A 22,767-nucleotide genomic window follows, 5' to 3' on the forward strand; every position below is an offset into this window, starting at 1 on the left:
GATAAATAACACATTAGATTTAACGGTTTTATAAGCTGTTATTGAAAGCCTAAAAGTGTCCGTTCTAGCTTTTAAATATTCATTTAATATGGTTCCACAGGGGTGATACATCAAATTAAGCAAAGCACGAGGTAACGGCCAACTCCGTCACAAGCATGAGGTGAGGAGACAGTTCCGATGTGTTTACAAGCTAAATAATATAAATAACAGGTGAACATATATATAAAGTTGTTGATGAGGATTAATGCCACTAAAATGTAATTAAATAAGGTCAGATTAGATTTAATGAAAACTATTTTAGTGGTGGTGGGGCAACATGGACTCACTCCATTACACTATATGAGGTTCAGTAGAAGTATCATTGGGATGAATTTGATAAATCAAACTTTTGATATTGTCATAATTATTAGTAATGACATCTCATTTATGTTATTTAGTGAAATTCAATTCAGAGACAAATATGACATTAAAAAGTCATGTAATGGGAGTGTGGTGCTCCTGGAAGTGGGAGGTGCTAGTGAGACACAGACACACAGAGGTCTCTCCTACAATCCATGTCCTTCCCCAGAGTGGTCCATAATTAACTTTTGCTTGGTTAGCACTTCCAACCAGATATAAGGAGGCTGAGGCCCCAACATCCATAAGTCAGATACCTTCTTCCTCTGTGGTAAGACCTCTACACCTCCTTATATTTTTACATTTGTCTCATCTTTGCACTCAGCATCTGAGGCAGTAGCTAACTGCACTGTTTGAAGTGACTTCTGCATGTCTCTTGTAAGATTTGATAATATGCAATCAAATGTAACATTTGTTTTTTACTTTAAATGTTTTACTTTAAATCACAAATTTTCTTTTGTTTGTAAATTGAAGGGTCTAGAATGTAACTGGGGTTTCAGCGATATTCATTTTAATCAAATAAAAAAATAGTAGTAAAGTTTGTTGTCACTAGGAAAATGAACGTTACCAGTGGCACCTCAGCTCCTGAGTGGCGCAGCAGTCTTTTATTTCACCTTAATTTAACCAGGTAGGCTAGTTGAGAACAAGTTCTCATTTGCAACAGCGACCTTGTCTAAGTCACTGCATCTCAGAGCTAGAGGCGTCACTGCAGGCCCTGGTTCGATTCCGGGCTGTATCACAACCGGCTGTGATCGGGAGTCCCATAGGGCGGCGCACAGTTGGCCCAGCGTTGCCCGGGATTGGCGGGGTTAGGCTGTCATTGCAAAATAAGTATTTGTTATTAACTGACTTGCCTAGTTAAATAAAGGTATAAAAGTTGAATTGGACATGGCTGTAATGATTGAGATAAATGCTTACTAGCCCTTCTGGGACTAAATGATGAGGCTTTGGATCACAGGAGGATGGTGGTACCTTAATTGGGGAGGATGGGCTCGTGGTAGTGACTGGAGTGGAAAGGGTGGAACGGCTTCAAATACATAAAACACATGGTTTCCAGGTGTTTGATGCCATTCCATTTGCTACACTCCAGTCATTATTATGAGCCGTCCTCCCCTCAGCAGCCTCAACTGGTTTAGACTTGTGCGTTTTCACAACACTCTCATGTTTCACAGGGTCCTCTAAGAAGTACACATTCATCTGTAGGAGGGGAAAAAGAAGGTGAGATACGGTTTGACTCTTCAAATAAAAAGTGATGAGAATATTCTGTTAGAGATACTACTCACCTAACTCTGTTGACTGGGGAGGAAGCACCACAGAGTCAATAATGTTTCTTGTTTCATCTCTTTCCTAGTTATCCGTCACCATGAGTACGGACGCTGAGATGCAAATCTACGGCAAGGCTGCCATATACCTCCGTAAATCTGAGAAGGAGAGGATGGAGGCACAAGCCGCACCCTTTGATTCAAAGAATGCCTGCTATGTGGCAGACAAGGCGGAGCTGTACCTTAAGGGTTTGGTCACTGCCAGGGCCGACGGGAAGTCTACTGTGACAGTCACGAAACCTGACGGCACTAAGGAGGTAAGCCTGATCTGAAAAGTATTAAAGTTTGTGCAATTACTCAATTTCTTGAAAAATCATCGAAATGATCAAAAACATTTCAATATGAAATCTTTAACAAAATATATATTATGAAGCATTTCTTGTTTTTTGTAAGCAGAATATAACCTTCAAACACATCATCTTTAACGCAGCTACTTAAAAATGGCATAGATTTTTTGTTATTGACTAGTCAAGAATCACCAGATATGTGTCAGTGGGTGATAACAAAGTAGTTGGATTAATGTGGATATGCATTTTTTAAATGATTAAACTTGTATTAAATGAGCAAAAAGCATTCAGTCATGTCCACTTTGATCTGCGTGTAAACTAGATTTCTGACTGTTTCAGGAAGGAAAAGAGTTCAAAAATGCAGACATCTATGAGATGAACCCCCCTAAGTACGACAAGATTGAGGACATGGCCATGATGACCTACCTGAATGAAGCCTCTGTGTTGTATAACCTCAAAGAGCGTTATGCAGCATGGATGATCTATGTAAGAAACCTGCACATACAAACACACACGAAAATAATAAACACACACATACGTGAAGATAATAAACACACACATACATGAACATAATAAATTCACACATACAGTGCTACACATAAATGAATGGTAGAAACCAAAACATATCAATACAGTAGACCCACATCAGTAAACCAAAGTACACCCACATCCTCACATAAATCCAGGTAAAAGTACATCTGACTTTACTAATCTCCTAAACTAATTATGCTTTCATCCAGACCTACTCTGGGCTCTTCTGTGCCACGGTGAACCCCTACAAGTGGCTCCCCGTATACGACACAGATGTTGTCAACGCCTACAGAGGGAAGAAGAGGATGGAGGCTCCACCCCATATCTTCTCCGTCTCTGACAACGCCTTTCAGTTCATGCTGATTGGTACAAGCTCCCATGGATGGATGGATAAATGGATGGACGGATGGTTGGATGGATGGATGATTGGATGGATGGATGGATGGACGGAAGAATGGATTGTTGGATGGATAATTGGATAATTGGATGGATGGTTGGATGGATGGACGGATGGATGGATGGACGGACGGACGGATGAAAGGATGGTCGGTTGGATGAATGGATGATTGGATGGATAGACAAAGGATGGATGTTTGGTTGGTTGGATAGTTGGATGGATGTCCATTAAGTGCTCATGGATAGATGGATGGATGCATCAATGGAAGTTAAAATTTACTTCAGAGCGGTATCTACTGTTTTCTAACAGTTTGCTGAGAATATCTGATTTCACTACCCTTGAATGGAAAATGTTCCAAATTGAAATTCGTGGTGATGCTTTGAATTAAATAATGTCCCCTGAATGTTGCTTGAGTATGATAAGTAATGTGTTTTTTGGTTCCAGATAAGGAGAACCAGTCCGTCCTGATTACGTAAGTTGTTTACTAAAATGTCACTTGAGAAAGTGTTTCTATTATAATAAGTTGGGTCACTTGGTGTGATGAAATACATGACACTATGAATAGATTAGAGCATTAGGTTATGTGTAATAATGAGTCAATGAGAAGGAGTATTTGTTAAAGACTTATGTCGGAACACAGGTTAACAGTGTATTTTTCTATGCTCTTTCTTAGTGAAAGCCAATCTGACACTCAAACATGTAACTAAAACCCCTCTTTCTCTGTCATATAAACCAGTGGAGAATCCGGTGCAGGAAAGACTGTCAACACCAAGCGTGTCATCCAGTACTTCGCCACCATTGCAGTGTCTGGTGGAGAGAAGAAGAAGGAAGTTGACCCCAGCAAAATGCAGGTAGGTTGTTCTTATGTTTGCCTTCTTATTTCAGTTTGGTTGAATCATGTTTCAAGAAAAGTGATCAATCGAGAAAAATGTGCTTTACCAGTTTCTGAGCAACTTGTGTTTGTCTCAATCAGGGGTCTCTTGAGGATCAGATCATTGCAGCTAACCCTCTGCTGGAGTCTTACGGTAATGCCAAGACAGTGAGGAACGACAACTCGTCACGTTTTGTAAGTATAAATGGCACACTGTGGAAGTTACCATACATAGGAAAATTGTAATTCACTAGTTCCCTATTGTTATATCAACATCTGTCCAACAAACTGTAACAGTTAAAGGTGTCTATCAAAGTAAAATGTTAGATTATTTTGTTGGCCTATTTCTAACCCCCATGCTCTACTACAGGGTAAATTCATCAGGATTCACTTCCAAGGTGGTAAACTGGCTAAAGCTGACATTGAGACCTGTGAGTTGGTTTTGATTGTTTCTCAATGCTTGTTTCTCAATGCTTTCCTAAATTCACACAGATGAAATGTAATGTAAATGTAAATGTAATATTATAATCTCTCTCTCTCTCTCTCTCTCTCTCTCTCTTTCTCTCTCTCTCTCTCTCTCTCTCTCTCTCTCTTTCTCTCTCAGACCTGCTGGAGAAGTCCAGAGTGTCCTTCCAGCTGCCCGATGAGAGAGGCTACCACATCTTCTTCCAGATGATGACAGGCCACAAACCTGAGCTAGTTGGTACGACAAAGTAGAGATTCATGGGAAATTATTCACACCCCATCTATGGAACTTATAAAAATATGTCATAGCCCGCGCAAATAATGCTATTACAATGATTACATCCAAGGTAACAAGGCATCTAGACATTTGGAAGGTCTTTGGGAAATATCTATCAAGTAATGCACTGTGATGCACTAGTCCACAAGTCTCAGTCTCCTCTTCTGATGCTATTCATTATATACTACATGTATCCTTGAGTCCATCTATTGAGTAAAGGAGGGGGGAGATACTGTAAAGGTAGGAGAGCAGAATTCTAAGAGATTTAGCTGACAAGCTGTTCTCCGTTGTCCACAGAAATGTCGCTCATCACCACCAACCCCTACGACTTCCCCATGTGCAGCCAGGGTCAGATCGCTGTGGCCAGCATTAATGACAATGACGAGCTGGATGCCACAGATGTGAGTCAAACAAAGGGTTAACCAAACTCTAGATATGGAATGGATAGGACCACCATACACACTGAATGTACTGTGCAATTCCAACTAAGTGGCAGCTGGGAATTTTCATGTATTTTTTTGTTTAATTCTAAAGCCTTGTGTTAGTTAGACATGTGCCTCAAGGAACTCTTCATGCCTTCACACTTCGCCTTGAGGCACATACATGTAAGACATCCACAGGAGAGCACCACTAAGTGTCCTGTGGAACTGTGAAAACTCCTTTTGTGTTGGCATCTACTAATGTGTTGGCCAAGCGTTATCATGTGGAACAGAGAAGCCATTGAAATCTATCCATCCCATTTGTTCTGCAGTGAGCAGCACAGAACTGTAGTGTAACTGACCAAAACTAGTTCATCACTGTTGTACTTCATCTGTAATGCCAGGATGCCATTACCATCCTGGGCTTCACTAATGAAGAGAAGATCGGCATCTACAAGCTGACAGGAGCTGTATTGCACCATGGCAACTTGAAATTCAAGCAGAAGCAGCGTGAGGAGCAGGCCGAGCCAGACGGCACAGAGGGTGAGTCCCACATTAAAAAAATATATAATATGTAAAGTATTAGTCCCATTACCAGTCCCAAACATAGAAACAGAATGCCTAAGATAGACAGTGCCACATGAAAATCAGGCAGGAGATCATTTTTGGAGAACAGGTACAACCTTCTCAAATGATTTGAAGTTATGGATGTGGGTGAATCAAAACCTAACCCACAAAGAAGTTATCCAAACTATTTTAGCCAGTTTAACATCAGAAAAAAAGTGTTCTTGTGTCCCTGAATCTGTTGTTGTTGGTTCTCTCTCCAGTGGCTGATAAAATCGCCTACCTGCTGGGCCTGAACTCAGCTGAGATGTTGAAGGCTCTGTGCTACCCCAGAGTGAAGGTCGGCAACGAGTATGTGACCAAGGGACAGACTGTGCCTCAGGTAAGGCAGCCAAACAAAGCTTTTACCATTCTCTGTGGACCGGAATTATTTTGGGGACGAGTGCATTGCTTTTTTTGAATAGTGTTATTGTTTTCCCAAAAGTATTATTATCAACAGACACGGTCAATAGCTAATGTATTAATTTGAGGTATTATCATTGCAGGTTAATAACTCAGTCAGTGCTCTGGCCAAGTCCATCTATGAGAGGATGTTCTTGTGGATGGTTATCCGTATCAATGAGATGTTGGACACCAAGAATCCAAGGCAGTTCTATATCGGTGTGCTTGACATTGCCGGGTTTGAGATCTTTGATGTGAGTATGAGACCAGAACAAGACAATTAGATGTGATTGAGATGGATTACAGTCTTGTATGATGAAATGATCCCTTTTAAAACTCCATCAACAGTACAACAGCATGGAGCAGCTGTGCATCAACTTCACCAATGAGAAACTGCAACAGTTTTTCAACCACACCATGTTCGTCCTGGAGCAAGAGGAGTACAAGAAGGAGGGAATCGTCTGGGCCTTCATTGACTTCGGCATGGACTTGGCTGCCTGCATTGAGCTTATTGAGAAGGTAAGCTGTCTGTGAGGATTATAATGGACCATTTTAGTGGACCGTAACAGCAAAGCTCATATGGAGCGCTGTTTGATATCTCATATGAGCTTTCTGTATCAGTGGTAAAATGTATCTGACTGTTGAGATCTCAATATGTTTTCTATTATGTGCCTCTAAATGAATATAATCCTATAATAGCATGTTTACTAAAGGAATTAGTGTGATCCTAAATGGAAATATCACTAATTTGATATACATCTATTTTCGTAAAGCCATTGGGCATCTTCTCCATCCTTGAAGAGGAGTGCATGTTCCCCAAGTCTTCAGACACCACCTTCAAGGACAAGCTGTACTCCCAGCATCTTGGCAAAACACAGGCGTTTGAGAAGCCCAAGCCTGCCAAAGGCAAGGCAGAGGCCCACTTCTCCCTGGTGCACTACGCCGGAACTGTGGACTACAACATCACTGGGTGGCTGGAGAAGAACAAGGATCCCCTGAACGACTCAGTTTGTCAACTGTACGGGAAGTCAGGAGTCAAAATTCTGGCTGCCCTGTATCCTGCCGCACCACCTGAGGGTAAGACTAGCATCACGTCAAATCATTTAATTACGCACTAGCTACAATTTTCTTTAATGTCTTTGAATATATCACAATTTCTCAAGGTTTATCACTGGGTTAATTTACACATACAATAGGTGTTATTCTACACAATCTCACTGGCAGCATTTGCCTCTAGATAAGTGTGAAGTTAACCAGAGATTCTCTGGTTTATAATTAGTGTGCTTGCTGAAGACAAGACCACTCTAGATTTCTTACATACTATTATTATTATTCTATTTATTCCACCCGCTCTAGGAAATGTACTTTTGTAGTTATCTTTTACTTTTCCCCATTTTAACAGATAAAGCCAAGAAAGGAGGCAAGAAGAAGGGTGGTTCCATGCAGACAGTGTCCTCACAGTTCAGGGTGAGCTTTTGAAATGTGTAGATTCAGTCCTTCAAAAGGTGCATTGATTAGTGTAACAGTATAACTTTAAACCGTCCCCTCGCCCCGACACGGGCGCGAACCAGGGACCCTCTGCACACATCAATAACTGACGCCCACGAAGCATCGTTACCCATCGCTCCACAAAGGCCACGGCCCTTGCAGAGCAAGGGGCAACACTACTAATAGGTTTCAGAGCAAGTGACGTAACTGATTGAAACGCTACTAGCGCGTACCCGCTAACTAGCTAGCCATTTCACATCCGTTACATTAGCATAAATGATGTCTGAGAAAATGGTTTGTAACCCCCTTACAGGAGAACTTACATAAGCTGATGACCAACTTGAGGAGCACTCATCCTCACTTTGTGCGCTGCCTGATCCCCAACGAGTCAAAGACTCCAGGTACAGGAAATATTGAGTTAAATATGTCATCTTATCAGTACAGTATCAGTAACCTTAACAATCCCAATCTTTAACCTGTTTATGAGTATTAAAAGAGACTTGTTTTGTTTTACCAGGTCTGATGGAGAACTTCCTGGTTATCCACCAGCTCAGGTGTAATGGTGTACTGGAGGGTATCAGGATCTGCAGAAAGGGCTTCCCCAGCAGAATCATCTATGCTGACTTCAAGCAGAGGTATGTGCACACAAACACAACTGCACACAAACACAATCACAGAAAGATCTGCTCCAAGGGTTTTCCCAGCATCAGAAAAGTCTTACCTGTCATGTAATATAACCAACTTATTACAACTTGACATACTTTAAAACTGTCTTCTCATTCAGGTACAAAGTACTGAATGCCAGTGTCATCCCTGAGGGCCAGTTCATGGACAACAAGAAGGCTTCTGAGAAGCTGCTTGGGTCCATTGATGTGAATCACGAGGATTACAAGTTTGGACACACCAAGGTCAGTCAAAAAACCCCAGTAAAAGATGACAACAAAACACAACTACTATGATCATTTAAAATCTCTTCAGTTGGTATACCCATTATTTTATTATTATTTCTTCTTCATTTAACTAATGGAAAAAGTGGAAAATCATTGTGGTGTTTTTTTCTTCAAAGTCATTCATTACAAGTTTGGAAGAGAAACTAAACTCATTATCATGTGCATGGTGTTAGAGTGGTATGGCTGCAGATATCTGTATCGGTGTACATTATTTATCTACAGTGCCTTCAGAAAGTATTCACACCCCTTGACTTAAAATAAAAATTGTGTGAAAAGTTGGGATTTAAATGGATTTAATTGTGATTTATTGTCAATGAGCTAACCAAAATATTCGAATGTCAAAGTGGAAGAAAAATTCTAGCATTTGTAAAAAACAATTATGAAAAATAAAACACTAATACGTCTTGATTATTCAACCCTCTGAGCTAACACATGTTAGACTTCCTTTTGGCAGCGATTACAGCTGTGAGCCTTTCTGGGTAAGTCTCTAAGAGCTTTCCACACCTGGATTGTACAATATTTGAACATTATTCTTTAAAAAATTCTTCAAGCTCTGTCAAGCTAGTTGTTGATCATTGCTAGATGATGTGTCTGTTTTCAGCCATTTTCAATTCTTGCCATATATTTTCATGCCAATTTAAGTCGAAACTGTAACTTGGTCACTCAGAAACATTCAATGTAGCCATTTTCAATTATTGCCATAGATTTTAATGCCGATTTAAGTCAAAACTGTAACTTGGCCTCTCAGGAACATTCAGTGTCGTCTTGGTAACAACTCCAGTGTATATTTGGCCTTCTGCTTTGGGTTATTGTCCTGCTGAAAGGTGAATTTGTCTCCCAGTGTCTGTTGTAAAGCAGACTGAACCAGGTTCTCCTTTAGGGTTTTTGCCTGTGCTTAGCTCTACTCCGTTTCTTTTTATCGTAAAAAAAACGAACTTGTTTTTATCAACAACAAGCATACCCACAACATGATGCAGCCACCACCATGCTTGGAACAATGAAGAGTGGTTCTCAGTGTTGTGTTGTGTTGGATTTGCCATAATGCGTTGAATTCAGGACATAAAGTACATTTCTTTGCCACATTCTTTTGCAGTTTTACTTTAGTGCCTTATTGCAAACAGGATGCATGTTTTGGAATATTATTAATCTGTACAGGCTTCCATTTTTTCACTCGGTCATTTACGTTAGTGTTGTGGAGTAACTACAATTATGTTAATCCATCCTCAGTTTTCTCCTGTCACATTCGTTAAATTCTGTTTTAACGTCACCATTCGCCTCATGGTGAAATCCCTGAGAGGTTTCCTTCCGCTCTGGTAACTGAGTTAGGAAGGATGCCTATATCTTAGTATTGCCTGGGTGTATTGATACACCATCCAAAGTGTAATCAATAACTTCACCCTGCTCAAAGGATTAGTCAATGTGTTTTTTTACCCATCTACCAATAGGTGCCTTTCTTTGCGAGTCAAGGGGAAAACCTCCCTGGTCATTGTGGTTGAATCTGTGTTTGAAATTTACTGCTCGACTGAGGGACCTTACAGATAATTGTATGTGTGGTATAGAGATGAGCTAGTCATTAAAAATCATGTTAAACACTATTATTGCACACGGAGTGAGTCCATGCAACTTATTGTGAGACTTGTTAAGCACATTTTTACTCCTGAACTTATTTAGGCTTGCCATAACAAAGGGGTTGGATACTTATTGACCCAAGATATTTCAGCTTTTCATTTCAAATTAATTAATTTGTAAAAATGTGTCTAAAAACATAATTCCACTTTGACATTATGGGGTATTGTGTGTAGGCCAGTGACACAACATCTCAATGTAATCCATTTTAAATTCAGGCTGGAAAAAGTTCAGGGCTGTGAATATTTTCTGAAGGCTCTGTACAACAGTACAATAACTAACAACTTAGAAACAACATATCACATGGTTTGTTTGTAACCATTGCAAAGTTAATGTTGTTTAAATCAATCTAGTGGTGTTGTTCCCCTCTTCTGATTCAACCCTTTCTATCTGTCACCATCTGTGATTCCATTGACCATGTTAACCTGTGTCTCAGGTGTTCTTCAAAGCCGGTCTGCTGGGTGTCCTGGAGGAGATGAGAGATGAGAAGCTGGCCTCTCTGGTCGGCATGGTCCAGGCTCTCAGCCGTGGATTCCTCATGAGGAGAGAGTTTAGCAAGATGATGGAGAGGAGGTGAGGAATAGTAGACATCTTGGCAAAGCTTTCTGTCAACCACCTGTATCTAATGCATTATGATTACATACTGTATATGCTGTGAGTTGTTCAGAATGAGAAAGTACATCTCATAATGGTCTAATAAAGCTTTTGGGTTAATTCATTTAGTCCAGAAATGGATGTGGCAACTAAGGATTCTAGCTTTATAGTTGCAGTTTGGGATTTGGCTGTTAAATTATCATATAAATTTGTGATATTTATCCATTCATTCTTGAAGAACATAAAATTCCTCATGAGCTTAGCATGACTGTCAGTCGTTGCATCTAGAGAGCTGTCTATGAGTTTAAGATGGGTTACATTTCCCTACACCGATTCCTCAGCTGTATACAAAAGGGGGCAGAGGATTTGTTGTTCTTTTACTCCGACTTCAATTTCACGTTGAATTCACGTTAGTTGACAACTCAACCAAATGTAAATCAAAACAAAACGTTGAACTGACGTCTGTACCTAGTGGGATGTCACTCACCATGCCACTATATCCTTTCTGTTGAACAGAGAGTCTATCTTCGCCATCCAGTACAACATCCGCTCATTCATGAATGTGAAAACCTGGCCATGGATGAAGTTGTACTTCAAGATCAAGCCCCTGCTGCAGAGCGCTGAGACTGAGAAGGAGCTGGCCAACATGAAGGAGAACTATGAGAAGATGAAGACAGACCTGGCCAAGGCTCTGTCCACGAAGAAGCAAATGGAGGAGAAGTTGGTGGCCCTGACACAGGACAAGAACGACCTGGCGCTCCAAGTAACATCTGTGAGTGAGCAACGACCTACATGAGGGCACATTTAAACACACATTTACACACACACACAGGCACACTGTTATTGCCCATGATATTTATATATTTCATGATTTGGTCCGACATATTTGACTAAATGACGTCTATATTTTTATACACCAAATTAGGCCGCTGATTTTTTCTTCTGTTCTGAAACCAGGAAGGAGAGAGTTTGAACGATGCTGAGGAAAGGTGCGAGGGGCTCATCAAGAGCAAGATCCAGCAGGAGGCCAAACTCAAAGAGACAACCGAGAGGCTGGAGGATGAGGAGGAGATCAATGCTGAGTTGACTGCCAAGAAGAGGAAGCTGGAGGATGAGTGCTCTGAGCTGAAGAAGGACATTGATGACCTGGAGCTCACCCTGGCCAAAGTGGAGAAGGAGAAGCACGCCACTGAAAACAAGGTCTTCCAAACATTAATCAAGTCAAAACATAGCTTAACAGAAATGGAAATCAAGTTGTATTATGGGTGCAGGAAATATTATGACACAATAGTAGAACTTCAGCACTCCCCACAGTCATTGCATGTTCTACTCCCCCTCATTTATGACTTCCATTCAGTACACTGGCATGGTGTTCACTGACATCTAGTGTTAAATCTAGAATACAGTAGTTGTTGATGCAGTTCTAATCTAAATGTAATGAACGCAATATATAACAAATTAAATCTCCTCTTTATGGTGAAGTATAATTATGTTGTGGCCATTTACAGGTTAAAAACCTGACAGAGGAAATGGCGTCTATGGATGAGAGTGTTGCCAAGCTGACCAAGGAGAAGAAAGCCCTCCAAGAGGCCCACCAGCAGACACTGGATGACCTGCAGGCAGAGGAGGACAAAGTCAACACTCTGACCAAGGCCAAGACCAAGCTGGAACAGCAAGTGGACGACGTGAGTGGAGTTTGACATTTTGGCCAAGATAGCATGTAAGATGATATTATCTTCAGTTGTTTAGATTTGAACAATATATGTGTTTTTATCTTCTAGCTTGAGGGTTCTCTGGAGCAAGAGAAGAAGCTCCGTATGGACCTTGAGAGATCCAAGAGAAAGCTGGAGGGAGATCTGAAACTGGCACAGGAGTCCATAATGGACCTGGAGAATGAAAAGCAGCAAGCTGATGAGAAAATCAAGAAGTAAACACAAACCTATGAGTACAGTATTATCTGCTATAATTGTTGTTTTTGTCTAATTCTTGTAATTGTGAATCAGCATATTCATGTGATTCTTAAAGGGATACTTCAGGATTTTGGAAGCCCTTTATCTACTTCCCCAGAGCCAAATGAACTCGTGAATACCATTTTTATGTCTCTGCATGCAGTTTGAAGTTGCTAACTGTTAGCGCAATGACTGGAATTCTATGGTAACTGCTAGCATGCTAGTAAGCATTGGCTTGCAAAACTACTTCTAAATTCCTTCATACTGGATGCAGAGACAAACAACTGGTATCCACAAGTTCATCTGACTCTGGGGAAGTAGATACAGGGCTTAATTGCCAAAATGCTGAAGTATCCCTTTAAAAGCAATGTGAACGGTTTGATCCTCTACCTTTACACTATCGAACCGAAACTAACTCCGCAATCGGCATATTTGTTTTTCTTAGGAAAGACTTTGAGACCACTCAGCTCCTCAGCAAGGTTGAGGATGAGCAGTCTCTGGGAGCTCAGCTGCAGAAGAAGATCAAGGAACTTCAGGTATAGTACAGGATATAAGCTCCAGTACAGAAAAGCACAGACTTGAAAAACATTATTCTGGTAGCACAAATTTTTCCCGGTGGATTCTGATGGCTGAATAGGTTGGAAGATGGTGCTTCTTGCTAGTGCTTCTTACAGTTGAAAAGATGGTGCTTTAAATGGTAGTTTGGTTCCTGTATTGGACACTCTACTGAATATATTAACTGTCTTTGTATTAACACATTAATGCAAAATATACATACTATTATTATTTAGTGAGGTTCAATTGTTTCAACTGTATTGTAGTGTTCATCCCCCCTGCTCCTGCCCCCTGTTCTAGGCCCGTATTGAGGAGCTGGAGGAGGAAATTGAGGCTGAGCGTGCTGCCAGGGCTAAGGTTGAGAAGCAGAGGGCCGATCTCTCCAGGGAACTTGAGGAGATCAGCGAGAGGCTGGAGGAGGCCGGAGGCGCCACTGCTGCTCAGATTGAGATGAACAAGAAGCGTGAGGCTGAGTTCCAGAAGCTGCGTCGTGATCTTGAAGAGTCCACCCTGCAGCATGAGGCCACAGCCGCCGCTCTGCGCAAGAAGCAGGCCGACAGTGTGGCTGAGCTCGGGGAGCAGATCGACAACCTGCAGCGCGTCAAGCAGAAGCTGGAGAAGGAGAAGAGCGAGTACAAGATGGAGATTGATGACCTCTCCAGCAACATTGAGGCCGTCGCCAAGGCTAAGGTGAGTAGTAATGTTTTGGTCAAGCAGTGTTGAGGAGGGTCAACTACATTACCATTCAACTGAACTGAAGTTGACAGGATTCCCATATATAAAGTAATGATGGAACATGTTTCACTAACAGGGCAATCTGGAGAAGATGTGCCGTACTCTTGAGGACCAGCTGAGTGAGCTCAAGACTAAGAATGATGAGAATGTTCGCCAGGTCAATGACATCAGTGGACAGAGGGCCAGACTCCTGACAGAAAATGGTACCATCAGCAATGAACAACAAACTAATGCTTTCCTTCAGTAGAACACAATAAAATGTGTTGGGGGATTTATGTCCATAGTCCACATCAGTGCCGGTCAGTGATATTTAAGATGAAAGCGGGACGATTATTGTTTTTTAGGAGCTTGGCCTTATTTCTTTTACAGCATATTGGATGACTCTTTCATATTCGATTCATCCAGCTCAATGTAACATTGATAGGTTTAGAGTACTACATGATAGTCAAATGTTCCATATACCCATCATGAGGTTGCTGCAACCTAGCCTAGACAGTTTACAACGTATGTGCACAGGTCGAGAGAAACATTTGAGTAATCGAGATGAGAGACCGTGATACATTCAATACTGCCTTGCACACTCTTGCCTGCACCTAGCTGATCTAGGTTGTAATAATTAGTCCAACAGTTGCAAATGAGAGTTTCTATTGGACAAATTCAGGTATGTTATTCTAATTTTGTTCTATTTGGTTCCGTTTAAGAAAGGTTTTCAACAGAATGTGCGGAATGAATACTACCCTGATCACACGCAAACACAGTTCACTTTCATAGAAACCACATACAAACAGCATGATCATTTTGCTCGTTGTATAATTCCTTCTCGCATCTACATGCTCTCCTCGTCTCACCTTTTCCCTTCTGGACTTCAGTGCAAAACACATCAGCTGTCTATGATCAGTCGAAAAAAAACGTCATTCTCTTGTCCTTTGATTGAGTGGACAACATGTCAGTTCATGCTGCAAGAGCTATGATAGGTTGCAGTTCGTAGTCATTATTACTGTGTAAGTCTATGGAAGGGGGTGAGAACCATGAGCCTCCTTGGTTTTGTATTGAAGTCAAAGTAACCCGAGGAGGATGGAAACTAGCTGTTGAATGGAAACATGACTACACCATGGTGCTACGCTACAGAGTGCTGTTGAGGCTACTGTAGACCTTCATTGCATAACATTGTGTTTTAATCAATGATTTGGTGGCGTGAATATATTTGGTATAGTTTTATCTAACTTTTTTAATGTTTCACTATTTTTATTTTTATTCATTTCACTGAGGATGATGGTCCTCCCCTTCCTCTTCTGAGGAGCCTCCACTGGTCCACATAGTTTCTACTGTGCTATTCACCACCGAACAACATTGCCCATGATACATTAAAATACATTTTCAATCTTATAAAACAAAGAAATCATTAACAAGATATCCCTCTATCCCTGCAGGTGAGTTTGGCCGCCAGCTGGAGGAGAAGGAAGCCCTGGTGTCTCAGCTGACCAGAGGAAAACAGGCCTTCACCCAGCAGGTGGAGGAGCTGAAGAGGGCGATTGAGGAGGAGGTCAAGGTAAGGGACCCAAAATGGGCTCCACGTCCACAGAGTTTAGAGCAGGGATCATCAACTAGATTCAGCCGCGTGCTGATTTTTTTTCTTGTGAGGATGGTCAGGACATAATTACAAATAATTTGTGGACTGCAAATTGAATGCAAGAAGCACAAACAGATATAATATTTGACTAAAACATAATTTCAAACCTTGCTTACATTTGTATGCGAACCCATACAGGGACATAATACACCCCCCCCCCCAAAAAAAAAAATCTGATGGGTCACAAAGTATGTGATGGTGGCTGGGGGTGCGGTCCTGAGGAGGGGTAGTCCCCCGTCCTGAAGTTGGACATTTTTGCATTTTTCAAACACCTGAAACAGCTTTTTCCTGCAATCTATAGCCATAATATTTATACTTAATTAATTGTAAAAAAAAAAAACATATCTAAGCATACCTCTTCAGCTGTCTGTGTCTTCCCTTTTTTAAAGAAACTAAATATGCTTCTCTTCATCTCTGTTAAAATCTGGGTAAAAGATTGAAAGGAATTTGAGACTCATTCAGTACATTTAGTTATTGCTTGCTTTTCTTAAGTCTACCAGCCTTTCCAGCAGGCATGCCAGCTAAGATAGTTAGACAAGCTAGCCACTCTACCTTGATTGATAGCCTGAAATGGCTTCTTGGCAGCTAGTTATGAGGTTGGGATTTTGGGAACCTACAGTATCTGGGCTGACTAAAGCCAACTTCAGAAAATTGCAAGGTAACTAGTAGTATTAAAGAGATACAACAACAGGACAAATCTGAGGGGGCACATGCCCCTGTGCCCCATATGGGCATGACGCCTCTGATGATATATATCTGTCTGTTGTGCATGGGAAAACTTTGGATTGGATTTCCAAAAATAATATCACTTGGAGCTGATTTGTTGGTGTTTTTACAGTCTTTTACGGTCCCCCTGCCCAAAAATGTATTTTTTATTCAGAAAACGTGAGGGGCCAAATAAAATCGCGGCCTTCCAGCTCGAGAACCCTGGTTTAAAGACATATCTTGATATACATGGTGACTACACCACCCTCAGAGACTTCTACTATGATTTGTTTGACTCCAATCTCTCTTTGTCTTTCTCTCTCACAGGCTAAAAATGCACTGGCCCACGGTGTTCAGTCTGCCCGCCATGACTGTGACCTCCTGAGGGAGCAGTTTGAGGAGGAGCAGGAGGCCAAGGCAGAGCTGCAGCGCGGCATGTCCAAGGCCAATAGTGAGGTGGCTCAGTGGAGGACTAAGTATGAAACTGATGCTATCCAGCGCACAGAGGAGCTGGAGGAGGCCAAGTGAGTCGCACGGAACAGCAAAAACTAAAATATATGGTGTGGATGGTGAGGGTGGTAAGGAGCTCTGAGAAAATGTGAGATCAACAATATGTATTGTAACATTTGTTTTCGCAACATAAAACCATCCTCTGTTGTCTAACAGGAAGAAGCTGGCCCAGCGTCTGCAGGAGGCTGAGGAGACCATTGAGGCGACCAACTCCAAGTGCGCCTCCCTGGAGAAGACCAAGCAGAGGCTGCAGGGAGAGGTGGAGGACCTCATGATTGACGTTGAGAGAGCAAACACATTGGCCGCCAACCTCGACAAGAAGCAGAGGAACTTTGACAAGGTGAAAATGAATAAACCTCACCCTAGGCTGATATTTACTGTCTGCTATATGATCAATTGTAGCATATTTTGGAATCAAAACTCTTCATCAACGACTTCTAATGAAAATTCCATGGATTCTCCTAGGTTCTGGCAGAGTGGAAGCAGAAGTATGAGGAGGGCCAGGCTGAGCTGGAAGGAGCTCAGAAGGAGGCTCGCTCTATGAGCACTGAACTCTTCAAGATGAAGAACTCCTACGAGGAGACTCTGGATCATCTGGAGATTCTGAAGAGAGAGAACAAGAACCTGCAACGTAAGCATTTGACAGCAGTTCTATTTGGCTCATGTTTGACTAGTGTTTTGAAAATGGAGGGAACTGCAATCATCAAAACTACTATTATACCATTTCAGATTTTCATGTACAGTTCAAAATATATTTATTTTTTAACCTGTGATCACTATTCCTTTGAACAACCAAAGGATGTGGAGGGTAATTAGATTTGCAAGACCATATGAAGTGCTGTTAATTAATTAACGATTATTATGATTCAAGGTCAACTTCAGTATATTGACATATCCACTTAAAATCCCCCAAGTCTAAACTGCTCCTGTGTGTCTGTGTGTGCAGAGGAGATCTCTGACCTGACTGAGCAGATCGGAGAGACTGGCAAGAGCATTCATGAGCTGGAGAAGGCCAGGAAGACCGTGGAGACAGAGAAGTCTGAGATCCAGACCGCTCTGGAGGAGGCTGAGGTACAAACTACAGCTGTTTGATGGGGAAAGCAGTGTTAAACTAGCCAACGCCAGCTACAGGCTAATGCTCCCTGTAATGGTGTTTAGTGTAGTCATATATATACGGTATATATATATATATATATATATATATATATATATATATATATATATATATATATATATATATAATTCCTACATCCAAATGTATTGAACACAATTAGCCTGACTGCTTCTGTTTGTCCAGGGAACACTGGAGCACGAGGAATCCAAGATTCTGCGTGTGCAGCTGGAGTTGAACCAGATCAAAGGTGAGGTGGACAGGAAGATCGCTGAGAAGGACGAGGAGATGGAGCAGATCAAGAGGAACAGCCAGAGGGTGTCTGACTCCATGCAGAGCACCCTGGACTCTGAGGTCAGGAGCAGGAATGACGCCCTGAGGGTGAAGAAGAAGATGGAGGGAGACCTGAACGAGATGGAGATCCAGCTGAGTCACTCCAACAGGCAGGCCTCTGAGGCCCAGAAACAGCTGAGGAACGTCCAGGGACAGTTCAAGGTAAAGGGACTGGGACATCAGGTTCAAACACCTGAAAATGGAGTGGGATTTGTTTGTGAATCTGTAGAAAATAATAGAACAGAGGAATTGAATAGATTGAACTATATACTGTAGAATGGGAGGGATATTGAGTAAATTCTTCCCAATGAACATTTCTATCACCCATCCTATCACCCCTCCATCCACAAGTCCTAATGAACGTATGTCATTGTGAACCCCAGGATGCCCAACTGCACCTTGATGATGCCGTCCGCGCTGCAGAGGACATGAAGGAGCAGGTAGCCATGGTGGAGCGCAGAAACGGCCTGATGGTGGCTGAAATCGAGGAGCTGAGAGTTGCTCTGGAGCAGACAGAGAGAGGCCGCAAAGTGGCTGAGACTGAGCTGGTAGACGCCAGCGAGCGTGTTGGACTGCTGCACTCCCAGGTATGGATCAAAGCCATTTCTAATGAAACTCAACCAAGTATACCGTTTACACACACCTGGAATTCGACAGTCTTTGCTTTTAGATTTTCAGAATTTCAGCCTTGTGACTTGTAAGTTCTCTTGAGAGTCAAACAAATCATCTTGTTTCCTCCTTCAGAACACCAGCCTTCTGAACACCAAGAAGAAGCTGGAGACTGACCTGGTGCAGGTGCAGGGAGAGGTGGACGACATCGTCCAGGAGGCCAGGAATGCAGAAGAGAAGGCCAAGAAGGCCATCACTGACGTGAGTACTTGAATTACATCAACTTGATTTGTCCTCAAGGGAAATGGTAGCTGGGCTGGTTAACCACAATAAAGATGTCAGAGGGATGTTATGATTTGTGCCAATTGGTGCATTAATTAAACAAACTACCATTCCAGGCGGCCATGATGGCTGAGGAGCTGAAGAAGGAGCAGGACACCAGTTCTCACCTGGAGAGGATGAAGAAGAACCTGGAGGTCACAGTCAAGGACCTGCAGCACCGCCTGGATGAGGCTGAGAATCTGGCCATGAAGGGAGGCAAGAAGCAGCTCCAGAAACTGGAGTCCAGGGTGAGTTACCAGCAGGGGGGATTGGGGTGGATTGAAAGACTGATTGCTGGACATGCTTTTTATCCTATAAAGTCATATACACTGGATAGGTACAAATTAGGGTTAAGTGCCTTGGACATCAACACAATTTTTCACATTGAAGGCTCAGGTATTTGAACCAGCAACATTTAACTGCTAGGATACCTGCCACCCTAAACCACCTAGATCAAGGGTTCCCAAACGTTTTGACACGGGACCCCTTTTGTGATAGAAAATTCCTTAGGGACCCCCTCATAATATCAGAATACAATTCCTACTTTAGAGTTCAGTAAAAATAGCATCCAGGTAGTTTTACCACAGAGTTTCTAAACCCAGAGGTGCAACATTGAAAGACTTCCGGGAATGTTTGCGATTCAGACCAGACCAGGGTTTGAGATGTCTATAGGAGAAGTGAAAATTTCATCCTTGGTTGTTAATTTTCTTGAAATCTAAAGGCAAGACCTAGACTCGAGTAAATGTATTAAGATACTGGAGTGCATCTTTAAGTAGCTGAAACTGTCATTACTACAACCTAGTGAAAGTAACAAACTAACGCGTTTTAATTTTCATCAAAAACAACTATCTACCGAAGGAGTTCTTTTGACCGCATGAACATGTGCAGTTCAGCACAACCGTTAGACCCGATGTTTCTGTGCATGAGCTTAGGGATTGTCTACAAGTCTCTTGCTATGACTTCTCCAGTGCATGGCTGGACTAATCATGTCTCGGCCCCTGGGAAAGAACATTTTTAAGTCACCTTCTGGCATCAGAAACAACATTTTGCAGTTTTAAAACAAATGTTCAGCTATTCTACACATTTTTCCTTTGGACAGAAATAACATTTGGTAATTTTAGAGCTAATTTCTTGAAATTCTACACATTTTGCCATGTGGCGGAGAGAAAATGTACCAGTTTTAAAAGCTTAATTCAGGATGTATTTATGTTCAAAATCAACATTTTGGGGAATATGTTACACTTATTTAGCGGAGTTGAGAAGAATTGTAGCCAAGACCTTAAAATAAAGATATACAAATGTATTAATCTAGTTGCTTCGTTCCAGCTTGTACAAAAGTCCTGGCAGACTTCTTCTAAACTGCCATTTCATTCATAATAATAATAATAATACAAATTCTAAATAAATATCAACACACGATATAATATACTGTACATGAATCAAATTCATCTCATTGTAATTTTTTGTTAGGCTTCATCTAGTTACATTGTTTAATTTCTCTCTCTAGATCGCTAGCTACTTGACTCATTCACTCTGCTGCAAAAGGGCCGTTGCTAGGGAAGCTAGCGTTGCTATGTGTGGCTACCAGCTAGAAGGCTAAATTAGCTTGTAGGCTAGCGGATTTTCATATGTTCATAAAAACGTGAAAAAACAACATAAAACCTTAACAAACATATGTACATACTCTGGAAACATTACTTTAATATGGTGCTTTCCCACTTACCTTCCAAATGAATTTATGTCGGTGCTTCTGTCTCGCTTTTGACTATCAATATTCATAACATTTGAAATGTAAATTCCACTTTGGGAACCACTGACCGAGAAAATGAAAAGTTGTTATAATTATAGACCCCTTCAATAAAAACTGTAAATAGTACATAGGAACAGACAACAATTGTGCCTCCTTGACTAGGTAGAAGATTACCTGTGTTACAAAGATTCGTTACATCTGATTTCAACAGCTCAAACAACTGCCTACGTAATTTTTTTTCACAAAGGTGCGTGAGCTCGAGACTGAGGTGGAGGTCGAGCAGAGAAGAGGTGTAGACGCTGTCAAGGGAGTCCGCAAGTATGAGCGCAGAGTCAAGGAGCTCACTTACCAGGTAAGAGAAAGTACATTCTTCACACAGACAGGTTTGTGTATATAATTATGGGGCATTGATCATTTGATCTTCTCTCACAGACTGAGGAGGATAAGAAGAACGTTGGCAGACTTCAGGACCTGGTAGATAAGCTGCAGATGAAAGTGAAGGCCTACAAGAGGCATTCTGAGGAAGCGGTGAGTCACAGACTTAGTCAAATACTCTGAAAGCAGACATTCAAGAAGAAAAATTATAAAACTTAATGTCCATAAAATATAGTTTGAAGTAAGTGTTGCTACAGCACATCAGTCAACAACAACAATTGATAGTGCAAGTAATTGCTGATGAAATTATACACATTTCTGAGTGCCTCCTATGTGTTACCAACTTAAAGAAGAGGGGTTGAATATTAATTTGCTGGTCTAGTGATCGTGCTGGAGGCAGCGGTTTGATCCCCCGTTCTGCCACTCACTTTCTCTGCTCTATCATCTATCTCCCTGTATACATTGTTATCCTAAATCTGTTATTTTATTTTTATTTTTAAATACCTTTAAAAACAGAATATTCATTTACTACCTGAAGCTTCAAACTTTAAATGCTGATGTTCTGCTCTCCCTCTCTTCTCTTCACCCAGGAGGAAGCAGCCAATAGCCATATGTCTAAGTTCAGGAAGGTTCAGCATGAGCTGGAGGAGGCTGAGGAGCGTGCTGACATCGCTGAGACTCAGGTCAACAAGCTCAGAGCCAAGACCCGTGACTCTGGAAAGGTACAGAACTGCTGCTAAACCTGTACCTGACTCATGTTCAGATATGACCACATCAACACCACCTATGATTAATTATTCACAGAGATCAATACAGACCTTTTACACTCAACTGTATTAAAGATCTGTAAGAAGCACATGTCAAGTAGGGCAAAAAAACAAGATTAATTCAATCTAAGCTGGTACTTAAAAGTTGAAATATTCAAGCTGAGCACCGAGTCTTAGAATACTTGTTCCATTATACAGTGTTCTTTCCAAGTGTTCATAATATATTTATCATGTTCATTATTATTACTGATCCATTATATTTTTTCTTTCTTCTTACAGGGAAAAGAAGTTGCTGAATAAACAAGACCAAAGTATTGAAGATCAAAGTCTTACCATTTTCCTGTGTTTCATAAAATATGATTTTCATGGTGAAATGTTGAGCATTGATTAAAAACATGTGGATCTACATACACTTCCTTTGTGACTGTGGACTTATTACTCAGCAAACAGCTTTTTCATACCATAATAATATGGTACTTTCATTAGACAAGCAATCTGGGATTCCAACAACAACAAAGCAGTCACTTTTTTTGGTAAACATCTGAGGGATGAGGCTGGAGAAATGTAACCATTCTCAAATTCATAGACTGAGCTATGGATGTAAGAACTGACCATCCAAAACATCACAATTATAGTTTTAACCCTTTACACCTGCAGAAATTGGCTTATATGGACTGGCCCAAATGTAAATGCTTCTAAAATAAATAAAACATATGAGAAGCACATGCTTAACCGTGGAAGCAATGGAAAGGGGAACACTTGTGGGGAAAGTTTCAGGTAACAATAGAT

At 41.3% G+C, this 22,767-nt stretch overlaps 1 protein-coding gene across 3 annotated transcripts; it reads left to right on the forward strand.

The window, feature by feature from the left end:
• The first annotated feature begins 1,751 nt into the window (after positions 1–1,751).
• LOC120043665 (myosin heavy chain, fast skeletal muscle-like) lies at positions 1,752–22,388 on the forward strand. Of its 3 annotated transcripts, none has more exons than XM_038988215.1 (39): positions 1,752–1,975; positions 2,345–2,491; positions 2,746–2,902; positions 3,378–3,405; positions 3,670–3,784; positions 3,907–3,999; positions 4,175–4,235; positions 4,409–4,507; positions 4,844–4,947; positions 5,370–5,508; positions 5,793–5,911; positions 6,075–6,224; positions 6,319–6,489; positions 6,744–7,047; positions 7,373–7,437; positions 7,772–7,859; positions 7,976–8,093; positions 8,243–8,366; positions 10,471–10,607; positions 11,145–11,400; positions 11,586–11,828; positions 12,137–12,313; positions 12,410–12,555; positions 13,023–13,113; positions 13,433–13,822; positions 13,944–14,070; positions 15,298–15,416; positions 16,530–16,726; positions 16,869–17,052; positions 17,178–17,343; positions 17,659–17,783; positions 18,010–18,318; positions 18,540–18,743; positions 18,901–19,026; positions 19,164–19,334; positions 21,084–21,188; positions 21,269–21,364; positions 21,802–21,933; positions 22,258–22,388. In XM_038988215.1, the coding sequence occupies exons 1-39, from the start codon at positions 1,760–1,762 to the stop codon at positions 22,276–22,278; spliced, it is 5,820 nt and encodes a 1,939-aa protein (XP_038844143.1). In that variant the 5' UTR covers positions 1,752–1,759; the 3' UTR covers positions 22,279–22,388. The 3 variants fall into 3 exon arrangements, with proteins under 3 accessions (XP_038844143.1, XP_038844145.1, XP_038844144.1); XM_038988217.1 differs by having other exon boundaries at positions 3,670–3,763; positions 7,379–7,437; XM_038988216.1 differs by having other exon boundaries at positions 2,357–2,491.
• Positions 22,389–22,767: the final 379 nt, after the last annotated feature.

This window comes from Salvelinus namaycush, unplaced genomic scaffold (genome assembly GCF_016432855.1).
Source record: "Salvelinus namaycush isolate Seneca unplaced genomic scaffold, SaNama_1.0 Scaffold99, whole genome shotgun sequence".
In the NCBI taxonomy this organism is placed as follows: domain Eukaryota; kingdom Metazoa; phylum Chordata; class Actinopteri; order Salmoniformes; family Salmonidae; genus Salvelinus; species Salvelinus namaycush.

Coding starts and splice junctions, on each gene's coding strand:
- LOC120043665 (XM_038988215.1), top strand. CDS start 1,760: ATGAGTACGGACGCTGAGATGCAAATCTACGGCAAGGCTGCCATATAC. Junction 7,860..7,975: donor CAACGAGTCAAAGACTCCAG/GTACAGGAAATA, acceptor TTGTTTTACCAG/GTCTGATGGAGAACTTCCTG. Junction 17,053..17,177: donor AGCAGAGGAACTTTGACAAG/GTGAAAATGAAT, acceptor GGATTCTCCTAG/GTTCTGGCAGAGTGGAAGCA.